Source organism: Artibeus jamaicensis, unplaced genomic scaffold (genome assembly GCF_021234435.1).
Source record: "Artibeus jamaicensis isolate MK-2021 breed Jamaican fruit bat unplaced genomic scaffold, CSHL_Jam_final contig_471, whole genome shotgun sequence".
NCBI lineage: Eukaryota > Metazoa > Chordata > Mammalia > Chiroptera > Phyllostomidae > Artibeus > Artibeus jamaicensis.
The window spans coordinates 1,452,686-1,464,704 of NW_026521850.1; the positions used below are offsets into that span (position 1 = coordinate 1,452,686).

General features: G+C 67.8%; 1 protein-coding gene across 2 annotated transcripts in view; it reads left to right on the forward strand.

Moving 5' to 3' along the window:
• The first annotated feature begins 1,365 nt into the window (after positions 1 to 1,365).
• RXRA (retinoid X receptor alpha) overlaps positions 1,366 to 12,019 on the forward strand; it is a 75,819-nt gene continuing 65,165 nt past the window's right edge. Inside the window, exon 1 of one of the 2 annotated variants that reach the window (XM_037127646.2) lies at positions 1,366 to 1,491. In XM_037127646.2, the coding sequence (XP_036983541.1) occupies positions 1,464 to 1,491 (28 nt within the window). In that variant the 5' untranslated portion in view covers positions 1,366 to 1,463. Of the gene's footprint in view, positions 1,492 to 9,844; positions 9,948 to 12,019 lie in introns of those variants that run through there. The other variant, XM_037127645.2, reaches the window with a different exon arrangement.

The window sequence follows — 12,019 nt, forward strand, 5'->3', positions numbered from 1 at the left end:
GTCCCGTGGAGGTGAGCCCTGTTCCCACCGCATTTCACAGAGGGGACAGTGGAGCCATGTGTGACGAACCTCACTGGAGGTCACATGGGAGGGCAGTGTGCTCAACAGTGGGGCTCCATCTCTCTTGGGGGCTGTGGCAGTCTCTGGGCAGCAGGGAGGGCCATCAATACTGCATTGGCATCAATGGAGACACCCCCTCCCTCTCCATCCGCAACCCTGGCCTCAGGGCCACCCCGTGGGCCTCTGCCCCCAGAGTCGGTCCTGCAGGGCCAGTGGGTCTGGACTGCAGCAACCTCATGGCGGTGGTGAAGGGGAGCGTGTGCCCCCCCGGCCAGCCTGGCACTGGGCGCAGGGAGGTGCCTCGGGACTGCATGCCCTCTCCGGGAGGCTGGGCCCCGCCCAGGTAACCCCCACCCAACCCCAACTCCAGCTGCCCTAGTTGTCTGGGGCAGGCAGCTTCCTTTCGTTTTCATACAAACAAATCCTGAATTTAAAAGTCAGGGCAGACAACTACTCCAGGTATTAAAATAGCCACCAGCCACAGAGTCACTGCCCAACTCACAGCAGCTCCTTCTCAGCTCCAGGCCTTTAAAGAGGAGCCCCCCCCCAAGAATTCGGGGTCCACGTGCAGAGTAAGCGGGAGCCCCCCCCTTCCTGGTGGCGCTGGGTCTGCCGCAGGGGCGGGGCTGGGGTGCCCTTTGGCCTTTGCTTTCCCGCAGGCGTGAAAGTGAGGGGCGGTCTGGGGGGTGCACAGGAAAAAACAGCCCCCCCATAGGGAAGCCCAGCCCGTGCTCTCGCGTCGGGGCTCCGCCACCCCGGCCTCAGTTTCCCCACTGTTTGCCAAGGCAGGCGGTGCTTTGTGCGGCCGCGCAGACAATGGCCCGGCCGCGCTGGGCTCCCTAGCCTTTCTCTTCTCCTCCTCCGCCCGAGTGGCTTTTTTTTTTTTTTTTGGCAGGCCGGGGAGGGAATTCTGCTCCCGCCTGCGCCCTGCCCCCGCCCCGCCGCCCCCGCGCGGCTCCTGGGAACCCCTGGCGGAGGCAAACTTGCAAGTTTGCAATGCGCTGGCTCGCTCGCAACTCGGCGGCCGGGCGGGCCGGCGGGAGGGCCGCGGGCGCGCGCTGGCGGGGGAGGCGGTGGGGGGCGCGCGCGCGCGGGGCGGGAGCGCCGGGCGGGGCGGCGGCGCTGCGCCGAGTTCGCGCCCGTCGCGGGCCCCCCGCCACCCCCGCTGGCGCCGCAGCGGTCGGAGCGGGGCGCGGGCGCGCGCGGCGGGGGCGCGGGCGCGGGCGCGCGGCGGCGGCGCGCAGCACAAGTAGTTTACATTGTTGGGCGACTTTTGCAACAACTCGCCGCGCCGCGGCCTCCGCGCGCCGCCGCCGCCCCGCCGCCGCCGGCTCCCGCCGCCCGGGCCCGGCCGGCCGCGCCGGGGGCCGCCGCGCTCGCCGCTGCCCGCCGGGGCCGCCGACATGGACACCAAACATTTCCTGCCGCTCGGTGAGTGCTCTCGGGCCGGCGGGCGGCGGGCGGGGGCGCGTTCTCGGCGCGCGTGGGGCGCCCCCCGCCCGGCCTCCGCGGAGTTGGGGCGTCGGGCCCGGGGCCCGGGATCGGGCAACTTTTCCCCGCGTGCGTCAGGCGGGGAGGGGGCCAGGGTGGCGGGCGCCTGCGGCCCGCGCCGGGCCGCAGACTGGGTCGCAGAGCGGGAGGAAGGCGGGCCGCGGCGGCCCGGCCGGGACGGGGTCTGTGCGCCCCGGCCTGGCAGCGCCCCGCGGCCCCGGCTCCTTGCTCCAGCCGGCTGCGCAGGTATCGGGCCGGCCGGGCGGAGCAACTTGTGCGCCCGCAGCCTCCGGCCGCCCTGGCACCAGGACGGCTTCCGCGCCCACGCCCGAGCCGCCGAGTCCAGCAGGCCGCCGGCCGGAGCACACGGGACCCTCGTCCCCAGAGCAGTTCGGCGCCGTGGGCAGGGTCACCGAGGGGTCGGATGACCGAGAACGTCAAATCTGGGAATGCCCTCTCCCAGAATTGGGGACCCTCACCCTGGCGCACTCAGGGTGTTCTCCGGGGCCTTCTCCGGGGCTGGCCCTCCACTCGGGCGAGGACGCCCCAGAGGCACGGAGGGTCAGTTTTCCTGTCCTCGCACTGTCGTCCTGCTCGGTGGCTTCCTAACCACAGACTGCCCTCCAACTCCAGGCCGGGACCCACCTGGGAGGAGGAGGGGGCATGGCCAAGCGCCCCCGCTGTTGCCCTCCCCAGGGTTTGGGAGCTGGTGAGAGACAGGGGAGGGGGAGGCGGTGGGGAGACTTTATAAATGAGTGCCGGGAAGGATATTAATTCGGTGGTGGGGACAGCAGCCAGGCTGTCAGGCCGGGTGAAGGATTTGTCCTGAATGGAAATTAAAACAGCTGATTCTCAACGGAACCCCATGGTCAGGCGCCCCTCCCGTTTGCCCACTCCTCTGCAGCCTGCGGTGCAGCCCGGCCGTTCCGTCGGCCGTCAGAACGGCCGCAGGGACCTTGGTGAGATTGGGAGCTGGCCCCCAGGGTGGCAGGGCGATGGTCTGAGCACTGGGCACTGGCTCAGGGTGACCGGGGCTACGGTTCCAAGTTTGTCAGCTCCAAGAGGCTCCCTGCCTTACCTCTGTGTGGTGAAGCCCTCACCGGAGGCAGCTGGCCTTCCCCTGAGCAACCCTGGGGGTGGGCACTCAAGCCGGGTTCACAGATAGGAGGACTGGCCGTGGAAGGCTGAGACCACAGGCCACCAAGTGGGGGACTTGGGATGCAAACCCGCGCCTGTGGAGCCTGGAAGAAAGCCGAGCTGTTTGTGACTTAGCGTCTGGCCTGCTGCGGTGAGGCTGGCGGGCTCCTGTGTGGGCCGCCACCTCTCGTCCCCCATTAAAGCTTTGCGTGTGCACAGCCACACATGCATCCACACACACTCGGAGCCGGGCGCTCCCAGGGGATCCCTTCTGGAACCAGAACTCTCGGTTCAATCATGTCCTCCCACCCCCCACGTGGCGGGGCCCTGCTGGGTACTTGGGAACAGGACAGGTCGCTGTCCCTGACGTCCTCGGACTTGGCACACGTGGGGCCCAGGTTGCAGGCGGGTGCGCTGGAGTCCCCATCAGAGGAGGGGGGTGCCTACGAACCGCTGCCCCAGGAACATGGCTGGGTGCCCCCGCCACCCCAAGGAGGCTGCTCCCCACTGCTGCAGCCCACACACCCCGGGCCGGAGCCAAGAGACCTGGGTTCTGATTACATTATATTTTTCTCTAAGCTTGTGACCAGCTCTGAAGTCCAGTGGAGTTGAAGGTCCATTTAAGCGGCTACTTGCCTAAGCTCTTTTGTCAACACGGCCTAATCCCTCCCCGGGGGTGCAGGGGGCGCGTGTGGGAGGCCTGCCGGCCCGGGAGCTGCTGGGGAGGCCTCGCAGCTCCTGGGAGTCTCCGGCCACCTCCAGGGCCTCAGGCAGAGAGAGTTTCCTCCTCCCAGCGCCCTGGGGCTCGGCGGGCCCCATGGGGCCTGGTGGACACTCACCCTCTCGTCCTGGAGCCTTGCAGCTGCTGCGGGCCCAGCCCCACCCCAGGGGGCAGGGATGGGCCCAGGGTGCAGCAAGGGAGGCCTAGTGACTTGCCCGAGGCAGCCCCTCCTTCCTGCCCCTGCTGCCTGGGCCGGTCAGCGCCCCCACCCCCTTCCGAGGGTGAGGCCTGTGCTGGCATCCGCCCGGACGGCGGGCCTGGCCGGCGCAGCCTGTGCAGCGAGACTGGAGGTCTCAGGCCGCACCAGACCCCTTGGCATCTAGTGACCCACTTGTCCTGTTAGGGGTGGGAGGCCAGTGGCGGAGTGTTAGGCCCACCGACCACTCCCCAGGGGACTCTTTCGGACCTGGTCGAACTTGGAGCCCTGGCGAGGGGCTCCTGGGAACTTCAGAGCCTTCGGGACCCAAAATAGAGCGTGTTCTGGGGCCTCCCGAAATAACAGGGTCACATGACTGGGGAGTCCGCCTGCCCAGGCAGCTCTGTCTCGCCTGGGCAGCGCCGACGGTTGGGGCGTTTGTTTTGCTAAACTCCGGAGGGGGCTCTGTTTGCTGACGGGGAAGTGTCAGGGCGAGAAAAACAGCTCTCACGTGTGGCCTGACCGTGGCCGTGGCCTCGCCAGCCTGCATGCATCCCTCCCTGGGGCTGGGTGGTCCCTGGGCTCAGCGTGCAGCCCTGACCCCCTCTGCCCAGGCATGGGGGGCTGAGCTGGGGACCCTGAGGACAGGCAGGGAGAGAGGGCCGGGGCCTGGAGCCAGGGCTAGGCGGCTCCACCAGCTCTTCCAGCTGTGCCTGTCCTTCAGGGCCTCTGGGAGCGGCACCTCCTCCCGGAGGCCATCCTCCTGCTCTCCCTCGGCCCCCCCCCCCCATCAGGCTCTGGGGCAGTTTTGTGTGGTGGTCTTCACGTTCCCTCCTGGAGAAGGAAGCCCGGGGGCGGTAGTCGTGAAGTTACCGTACAGGCATGGAATGAGTGCTCTGGGGCGGGCCGCTGCCCTGGCGGGGCAGAGTGTGTGCGCCTGGGCCCCCGCCACCAGGAGAAGGGCCGAGGTGAGTGAGGAGGGACAGGCTTTAGCTACGCAGAAGGTGGCGTGGGTGGGGAAAAGCTGCAAAGGTCTGTCCAGAGCCGCTGGAAGCTGCCTGCGTGTGTCCTGTTCTTGGGCTCCGTGGGCACTTCCTCATGGTGCGTGTCGGGGCCTCAGCTCCGGGGGTGGGCAAGGCCCGTCCTCTCAGTGCAGAGGACTCCTTCCTCCCAGCCACTGGGCCTGGCCGTGCGGCCCTCCGGGGAGCGCAGGAGAGACCACCGAGCTGGCTCCGGCCGAGGCTTCACAAGCCTGGACCTGCCCTCCTTCCCTTCCCCACTGGCTCCAAGTTCCTTGCTGGTAGCTGCCTTTTGTAGCCAGGGCCTGAGGTGGCCCATTAATGGGTCTGTTTCCATGGGAGCCGGCCTGTGGTGGGGCAGGGCATGGGGGGGTTAGGGGGGTCACCTTCCAGACCTTGCTCCCGATGCTGGTCGAGCAGGTGGATTTCAGGGGTGCAGAGGGAGGGCGGGGGAGGGCGTCCCTCCCGGGCCTCGCCTGCCTGCAGCATTTACGCTTTCCGGGGTGCAGCTCCAGCCGGGGTCTGTCTGTCTTCCCTTCCCCCGCCGCCACTCGGGCCCAGTCTCTCCAGAAGGAAGAGGCCACCTGGAGCGGGGACCCCAGGAGGTGTGCCTGCTTAGGGGCTGCGTCCTGTCGCTTTCCGGGACACTGCGTCCTGGTCCTCGGTCGCCACTGCCTGAGTGTGTAGCTACCTGCTACATGTCCATCTTGCTGAGCCCCCGCTGCCCATCTGTAGGACGGACGCACGTCTTCAGGGCGCCGGGTGAGGCTGCGCGTCGGCCGTGGGGGCATTTTGGTGTCTGAAGGCCGTCCGGGTTCGGGGTGGGGGCTCGTCTGGGTGTTGGACCCAAACAAGACCCCAGAGCAGGGACGGTGGCTGGTGCCATGCAGCACGTGGAGCGGCTTCGGGAGAAGAGGGCTGCCCCGTGTCCTCCCCTGCTGGGCCCTTAGGAGGAGGTGGGACCCGGGTCTCCCTGGCACGCCCCCCACCCAAGCCAGCGCCAGCCATGCAGGGCAGCAGTGCCCCAACGCCTCCCAGACGGGGAAATTGCACCCTAGAGTTACAAAGCGATTGTCTGGCTCAGCAGCGGAGGGTGCGGGAAATGGAGCAGAAAGCAGCTTCGTAACGTCGTCCCAGGCTGGTGCCCGGAGAGTGGGGAAGTGCACACACGCCCTCAGCCGCCCCGGCTGCACCTGCCCCTGCCCCTGCCTGCAGCTCCACCCAGCACTGTCTGCTGCGTGTCCCCAAGACCCAGTGCCCCCGTGTCTGCGTGTCCCTGGGACCCCACAGCGCTGTGCGACCGGCACGGGTCAGTGAGGTGGTTTCTCACGGCCTGATTTCCTCGTCTTCAGATGGGCAGGATCGCCCTGGTCTCTGGCTTTCGAGTTTTGCGGTCTCCCCGACCGGTTAGGGCCCCGGGCTGCCCCCTCGGGGTCCTGATGTCCCCCGCACCCCCGTTCTGCACCTGCCTGGTGCCTGGTGCTGCATCTTCAGGGCTTCACAGAGGCTTCCCCGGGGTGGCCTTGGGAGCTGACGGGGAAACGAAGCCCTTCCGTGGGGCCTGATCGGCCTTTGCGACGGCACCGGGTCCCTGGGTGGCCGCCTGCTTTCCTCAGCCAGCCGAGTCTACAGTCCAGGGGCCCTGAGCACCAGCCCGCAGGCCCTGTCCGGAGTGGGCACCCACGCCCCCAGCCCCCCAGCCTCCCGCCCCGCAGGCAGCTGCCTGCCTGCTGGTGCCTCGGGCCCTGGGGTGGGTGAGGGTTTTGTTCTGGGCGCTCTGTGGAGGTGTGACGCCTCGCCGTGTTCCATCCCTGTGCACCCTTGGAGGCCCTTGGGGACCGGAGACCTTGACCTTTACCCAGGGCGGCCCTGGCCTGGGGCTGCAGACAGCAGCCGGAGACACTGCGCGAGGCCCCCAGGGCCTGCAGGCCGCCCCTGCCTCAGGGCAGGCTGTCCTGGGAGCAAATTCCTCAGGGCCCTGGGGGTTGGGCAGGGGTGGCCACTCGGGGTCCCCAGGGCAGAGTGGGGGCACCGGTTATCTCTGTGGTCTTCATGCCTGACACACACACACACATGTGCACACAAATGCCCATATGAACACACACACGAATACTGTGTGCACACACCGAACCTGTCTGGCCGATCCTAACAGTCTCCACCACCTCTTTCTCCGAAGGACCCAGGTCTGCCGGCCGGCCACCCCCACTGGTACCTGGGGCATCCCTGCTGGGTGTCAGCCTGGCCCTGCCGTGCCCGGAGGTGGTGTGGGGGTTGCCAGGCGTGAGGGCCTCCTGTTGGGGCGGCTGGGGTGCGGGCTCTGAGGGGGCCTATAGGTGGTGGGGGACACCCCCTGTGGCAGGGACAGCCAGGACAAAGGCCACAGGCTCGTGTGGTCGGGGCTGGGGAGGCGGCTACGGAGACACAGTCCCGACGGGGCCCTGGCACCGGGCCGTGTTGGGGGGCCGCGGGCCGGGCACCTGAGGTCAGAGCAGGGGTCCTGGGTGCAGTTAGGCCTCTAGCCCTGAGCAGAGGGCGGCTGGAGGGGGCGGGGGCTACAGGGAGGGTCCGGGTGGTGTGGGGCCTGACGGGGCAGCCCTCCCGTCGGTGGGCTGTTCCCCCTCGTGCTGCTGGGCCAGGGGGACTTTGAGGGGCTTCCTGGGGCGGTCGCACTGAGCCCTGGGCTGAGCTGGGGTACCCCCCCTTCCCTGAGTGTGTGGCTGGGCAAGGACCCCAGCCCCTGGGCCTGGTTCCTCATCCTGACCCTTGCCCCTTGGCCTGGGGTATAGGGGTGCCAGGGAGGGTCTTGGGGTCTCTGGCGAAGGTGGAGGCCTGGTCTGGCAGTCAAGGGGCCCACCAAGGCCAGACCTGGGAGGGACATGCCAGGCTCGGAGCAGCAGACGACACTGGGGGACAAGCTGTCCTTGTGGGGACACCGTGGCTGCACCCGCCGGGGTCAGAGCTTGAGTTCGGGGGCTGCGGTGGTACCGACCGTGGGGCTGGGCACCGGGACACTGGGGGGGGCCCTTGGGGATCCCTGCATTTGAGGCCTCCGTGTGAGGTGTCTCATCAGGCCCTCGACTGGCCCTGAGCCCTGAACTCCTGCAGTAGGAGACCCGGAGCTCTGTCAGCAAAGGGCAGCCCTCGCCCGGCCTCTGGGCTGGCCCAAGCCTGGCCCTGGCCTCCCTGCACCTCTCTGGACCCATCCGACCAACGGTGGTGTCTAGCTGTGCCTCAGTGTCCCTGACTGTGCCCTGGGCAGGGGCCTCAGCAGAGTCTCTGGCCGCTGTCCCGAGTCTTGAGCCTTTAGTGCAGGGTGGGGGCCAGGCAGAGTGTGAACCCTCCGGTGTGCGGAGGACGCACCCCGACGAGGAGTTCAGAGCTGCCCCGGTGTGGGCTGCAGGCTGTAAGGAGGTTACCAGTTCTGCAGGGGTTCTGGTGCTGCTGCCCGGAGCTGGGAGGCCAGGGAGCCCCAGGAGGAACCCAAACGTCCTGTAATTGACCAGTTTAGCTTAAGTGCCCTCAGTGGCCCTGGGCAGAGGTCAGGCAGGGATGGCCCAGGTGGCCGCAGTCGCGGCTGCCTTGTCCAAAGACTTTGGAGCAGCTGGCCTGGCCCGGCCCGGTTCTCCACCTGGGACTCCCCCCCGCCCCACCCCGTCTGTCTGTGGGGTCAGCCCTGAAGCCCTGTCCTTCTGGAAGCCTCCCCCAGCCAGAGCCAGCCAGCCTTCTCCGGTGTTTGTGCGCCCGGGTAGGGGGGCGTTTGGGGGGGTGTGGGGCTCTGGACTTGGTGCTGGGCTGTCCAGCCTCACCACCCGAACGGAGCGGCTGTGGGCCGTCTCCTTCAGGGGACACGCGGGGACCCCCTAGACCTCGCTTCGTCCCCAGAGCCTGCGGGGCACCGTCAGCAGAGGTGTCGGTGCTGCTTCTGGGAGCCGTCTGTGCCGTTGAGCTCTGGGTGGGCCCCTGAGCCCCCCATCCCACCGCCAGCAGGTTCTGGGGGCCAGGCGGGCCCCACTCCCAGGCAGGTCTGCTCTCCGAACAGTGTGCTTCAGGCCTGGCCCGCCCCTTCTCCGCGCCGGGCCTCGCTGCCCTGGGCGCCCTTCTCTGCCGGCGCCTTGGCCGGCTTCCCATGGGCTGCTGGCTGTCCAGTTGGGGTGGCGCAGTTGGGGACCGGTTCCTTGGGGGATGGCTCTGTTGGCTCCTCTGTGGAGGTCGGCTCGGTCCCTGAGGGTTGGGGAGCCTTGGGCTGGGGTGTGTGGTCGCTCCAGCGGGCCCGGCTCTAGTTCTGAATCAAGAGGCTTCCGGAGACACTTTGGGAGTGGGCAGCGTGCAGTGTGGAGATAGTGGGCCCCACTCACTGGGACTGGCTGAGCAGGGGACAGTGAGTCGTGCTGGCTTCCACCCAAGGCCCCTCTTTCCGGTCTCTCTTTCTTGACTCTGACCTTACCTGCTAGGACCTTCCATGACCCTCCCTGTCCCCCACGTGGAGGCCAGGCCTCTGCTCAGTGGCCCTAAAGTCCCCCCACACCAAGCACCGCCCACTCCTCTCCATCTTTCTTGTGCTTAAAACGTGACCCTGGCCCTGGCCGGGTGGCTCAGTGGGTCGGAGGATCGTCCTGTAGCCGAGAGGTTGGGAGTTCGATTCCCAGTCTCAGTGCTTAGACGAGGCAACTGGCAATGCTTCCCAGATGTCTTTCTCTCTCCCTTTCTTTTTCACTGCTTCTCTCTCTAAAAGCGATGAAAAAAGGCGTCTCTGGGTGAGAATAAAAAACAGAATGAAATGAAACTCGAGGGAGAAAGAGGCCACCCTGTGTGGTGAGCGACTGCCGGCTCTTACCCTGCGGGTTTACCCGCCGGGACTGCAGCTGCAGCTGCCTGGCCCGTGAACCGCCTGCAGAGTCAGGGAGGCTTCTCAGAGGAGATGCTGGAGGTGGGTTTTCAGGGGTGAATAGGAGTTTGTTGGGTGGACGGTGGAGAGGGAACCAGGTGCAGAGAATGGCCGGCCCCGACCAGGGGCAGGGAGAGGGGGAGCGTGTGGCCACGGGCAGGGGTCCTTCCAGAGGACCAGGCTCCGTCCGTGCGGGCTGGGTTACAGGCCTGTGCTGGGGAGGAACCATGTGACCACGGGGGTGTGGTCAGCTGGTCAGGGAATAATTAACCACGGGAGGAGGCGGGGCTGGGAGTGGGCCTGGCCGCAGCCTGGAGCCCCCTCTGAGTCGGTGCCCTGCTGGCTGGATGTCCCCTCTACTTCCTGGGTCCTGGAATGTCCTGGCCGAGCCCAGCATGCACCACGAGGGCCCCCCAGCCTGGGTCCCTGGCCCCTGCGGTGAGTGTCACTGTTGGGCCCCTTGGCCGCCTGTGGGTCCCCACGTCCCTCGGTTCGAACCCCCAGTGCCTTCCGCCCCTTTCCGAGGGCAGGGGTGGGTGCTCCGTACCCTGGGCCGTCTGAGAGCTTGTCACCCTGCTCTCGCTGGGACCGAGGAAGCCGGCTCCGCCTGGGGGCAGAGTCCAGGGAGGTGTGGTACCTCCCCGCCCCATTCTGGCTCCTGGACTTTCTGCCCCGGGGCAAGGTCAGGGGGAAGGGTGGAGGGGGCACAGGCTTTGGGCACCTGGCCACTCTGGGCTCAGATGCAGTGAGGGGGCCATGGCTGCTGTTGGGGTGGCGCTGGTGAGGGCCATCCTGGGACAGCAGGAGGGTCGGGGACGGCCGGGGAGGGGAGACGAACCTTCCCTCTTCCCTTTCCATGGGTACGGGGTCCGGCCAGGAGCCCACCTCCCCCGAGGCTGGGACTCTGGGGACGCCGGCCCAGCCAGGGGCTGTTCGGAGGGGCCGCACGCCCGAGCCCCGCCTGCCGCAGCCCGAGCCCCGCCGTGCGAGCTGCCTGAGTTCTCTGCTCCGTATCTCCGTTTCCTCGTTTGTAGGAGGGAAGGAAGGAAGGAAGGAAGGAAGTTGGGCCCCGTGTGGGGGAGGCACCACCACGCTGCTGCTCCCCCGGGCCTGGGGACGGCCTCACCCGTCAGACTGGGGCCCTGAGACCTCGGCCCCTGCACGTTGACGGGTCGGCTGGGAGGTCAGGTTGGCCGGACCCACCGCCCAGGCGCTGCACCAGCCCTGTGAGGTGTTTGTTGAGTGAATTTGTGTTCTCCACAGGTTCCCTGTGCAACCTCCATTTCAGAAGTGCCCGGCAAAGGTCACCTTTAAAAATACCCTCGTGATTTGAGTCACTCTCCCTTGGGGCGGGTCTGTCCCAGTCTCGAAGGGAGGGAAGTCCTGCTGTGAGTCTAGCCTGGTGCCGATTGTTGGGATGACAGACTGGGGCGCTGCTCCGGAGGATGCCCTGGGCCGGGGGTCCCAGGAGCCCTCAGGCAGCCGGGCTGGGGCCGTGTGTGGCCCAGCCTGCGGAGCGAACCCCCCACCCCCTGGCAGTGCTGACTGGCACCTGGGGTCCTTGGGCCCACTGCCCAGGTGCAAAGTGGGGGGGACCCTTGGCCACAAATGACCGCCATGTTGGAACCTGGTTCCTTCCTCTGCAGCCCGTTGAGGGGACTGAGGCCTGGCCAAGAGTCCACAGCGCACCTCCTACCTGCCAGCTGTCTGTCCCGCCCTCTGACTAGTTTTCTGTCCCCAGGTGTCTGGCTCTTACTGGCCGCTGGGGAGGCAGAGTTGAGTGAGGCCCAGCCCCCCAGGGGTGCGCAGTGCTTGGGGCCCGGCAGTGGGTTGCCTGGGACCAGACTTCAAACCTCCCTGGGCCTCAGCTTGCCTCTCTGTAAAGTGGGCTGGCAGTATGTGTCCAGGCAGGTCGCTCGCCGAGAGTGTGGCTCTGAGGCTGACTTGTGGGGCGTCACTGCTGCCCGTCTGGGGAAGCAGACCTGTGGGAGCAGCGGTACCTCGGAAGCCGACGGAGAGCAGTGGTGTCGGCCTGCCCTGGTGTGAGGCCTTCTGGACCGGGTCACGGAGGGACGGAGGAGCTGGCCCGGGAGAAGCGGGCGTCCGCACCCTCGCACCTGCGTGCTTGCGGTCCCCTCAGAGCTCCCTGGCTCTGCCGGGGTCTGGGGTGGAGCCAGCGAGGGGGCAGGTAGAGCCCGAATCGGAGCCGGGAGAAGGCTCCTCATCTTCTGCCCCCCGGGCCACCGTCCTGGCGGGTCTGGAGCTGCAGAGCAGCCGCCGGGAGCAGCTTGAAGGGCTGGGAAGAGGCCAGCAGCGGGGCGGCACCCAGGCCTCCCCGTGGGGTGTGGACGGCTCCCCCTGCCCAGCCCAGGGTCTCTGCCCCCGATGGTGGAGTGAGAGAGGCCGTTCTCTCTGCCGCGGCTGGGGACGTGCCGTGTGGCTCGCCCAGCACTGGCGCGGCCGCACCAGGAGGCTGGCTGGGCACCGGAGAGGTGGGAGGCCCACCACGG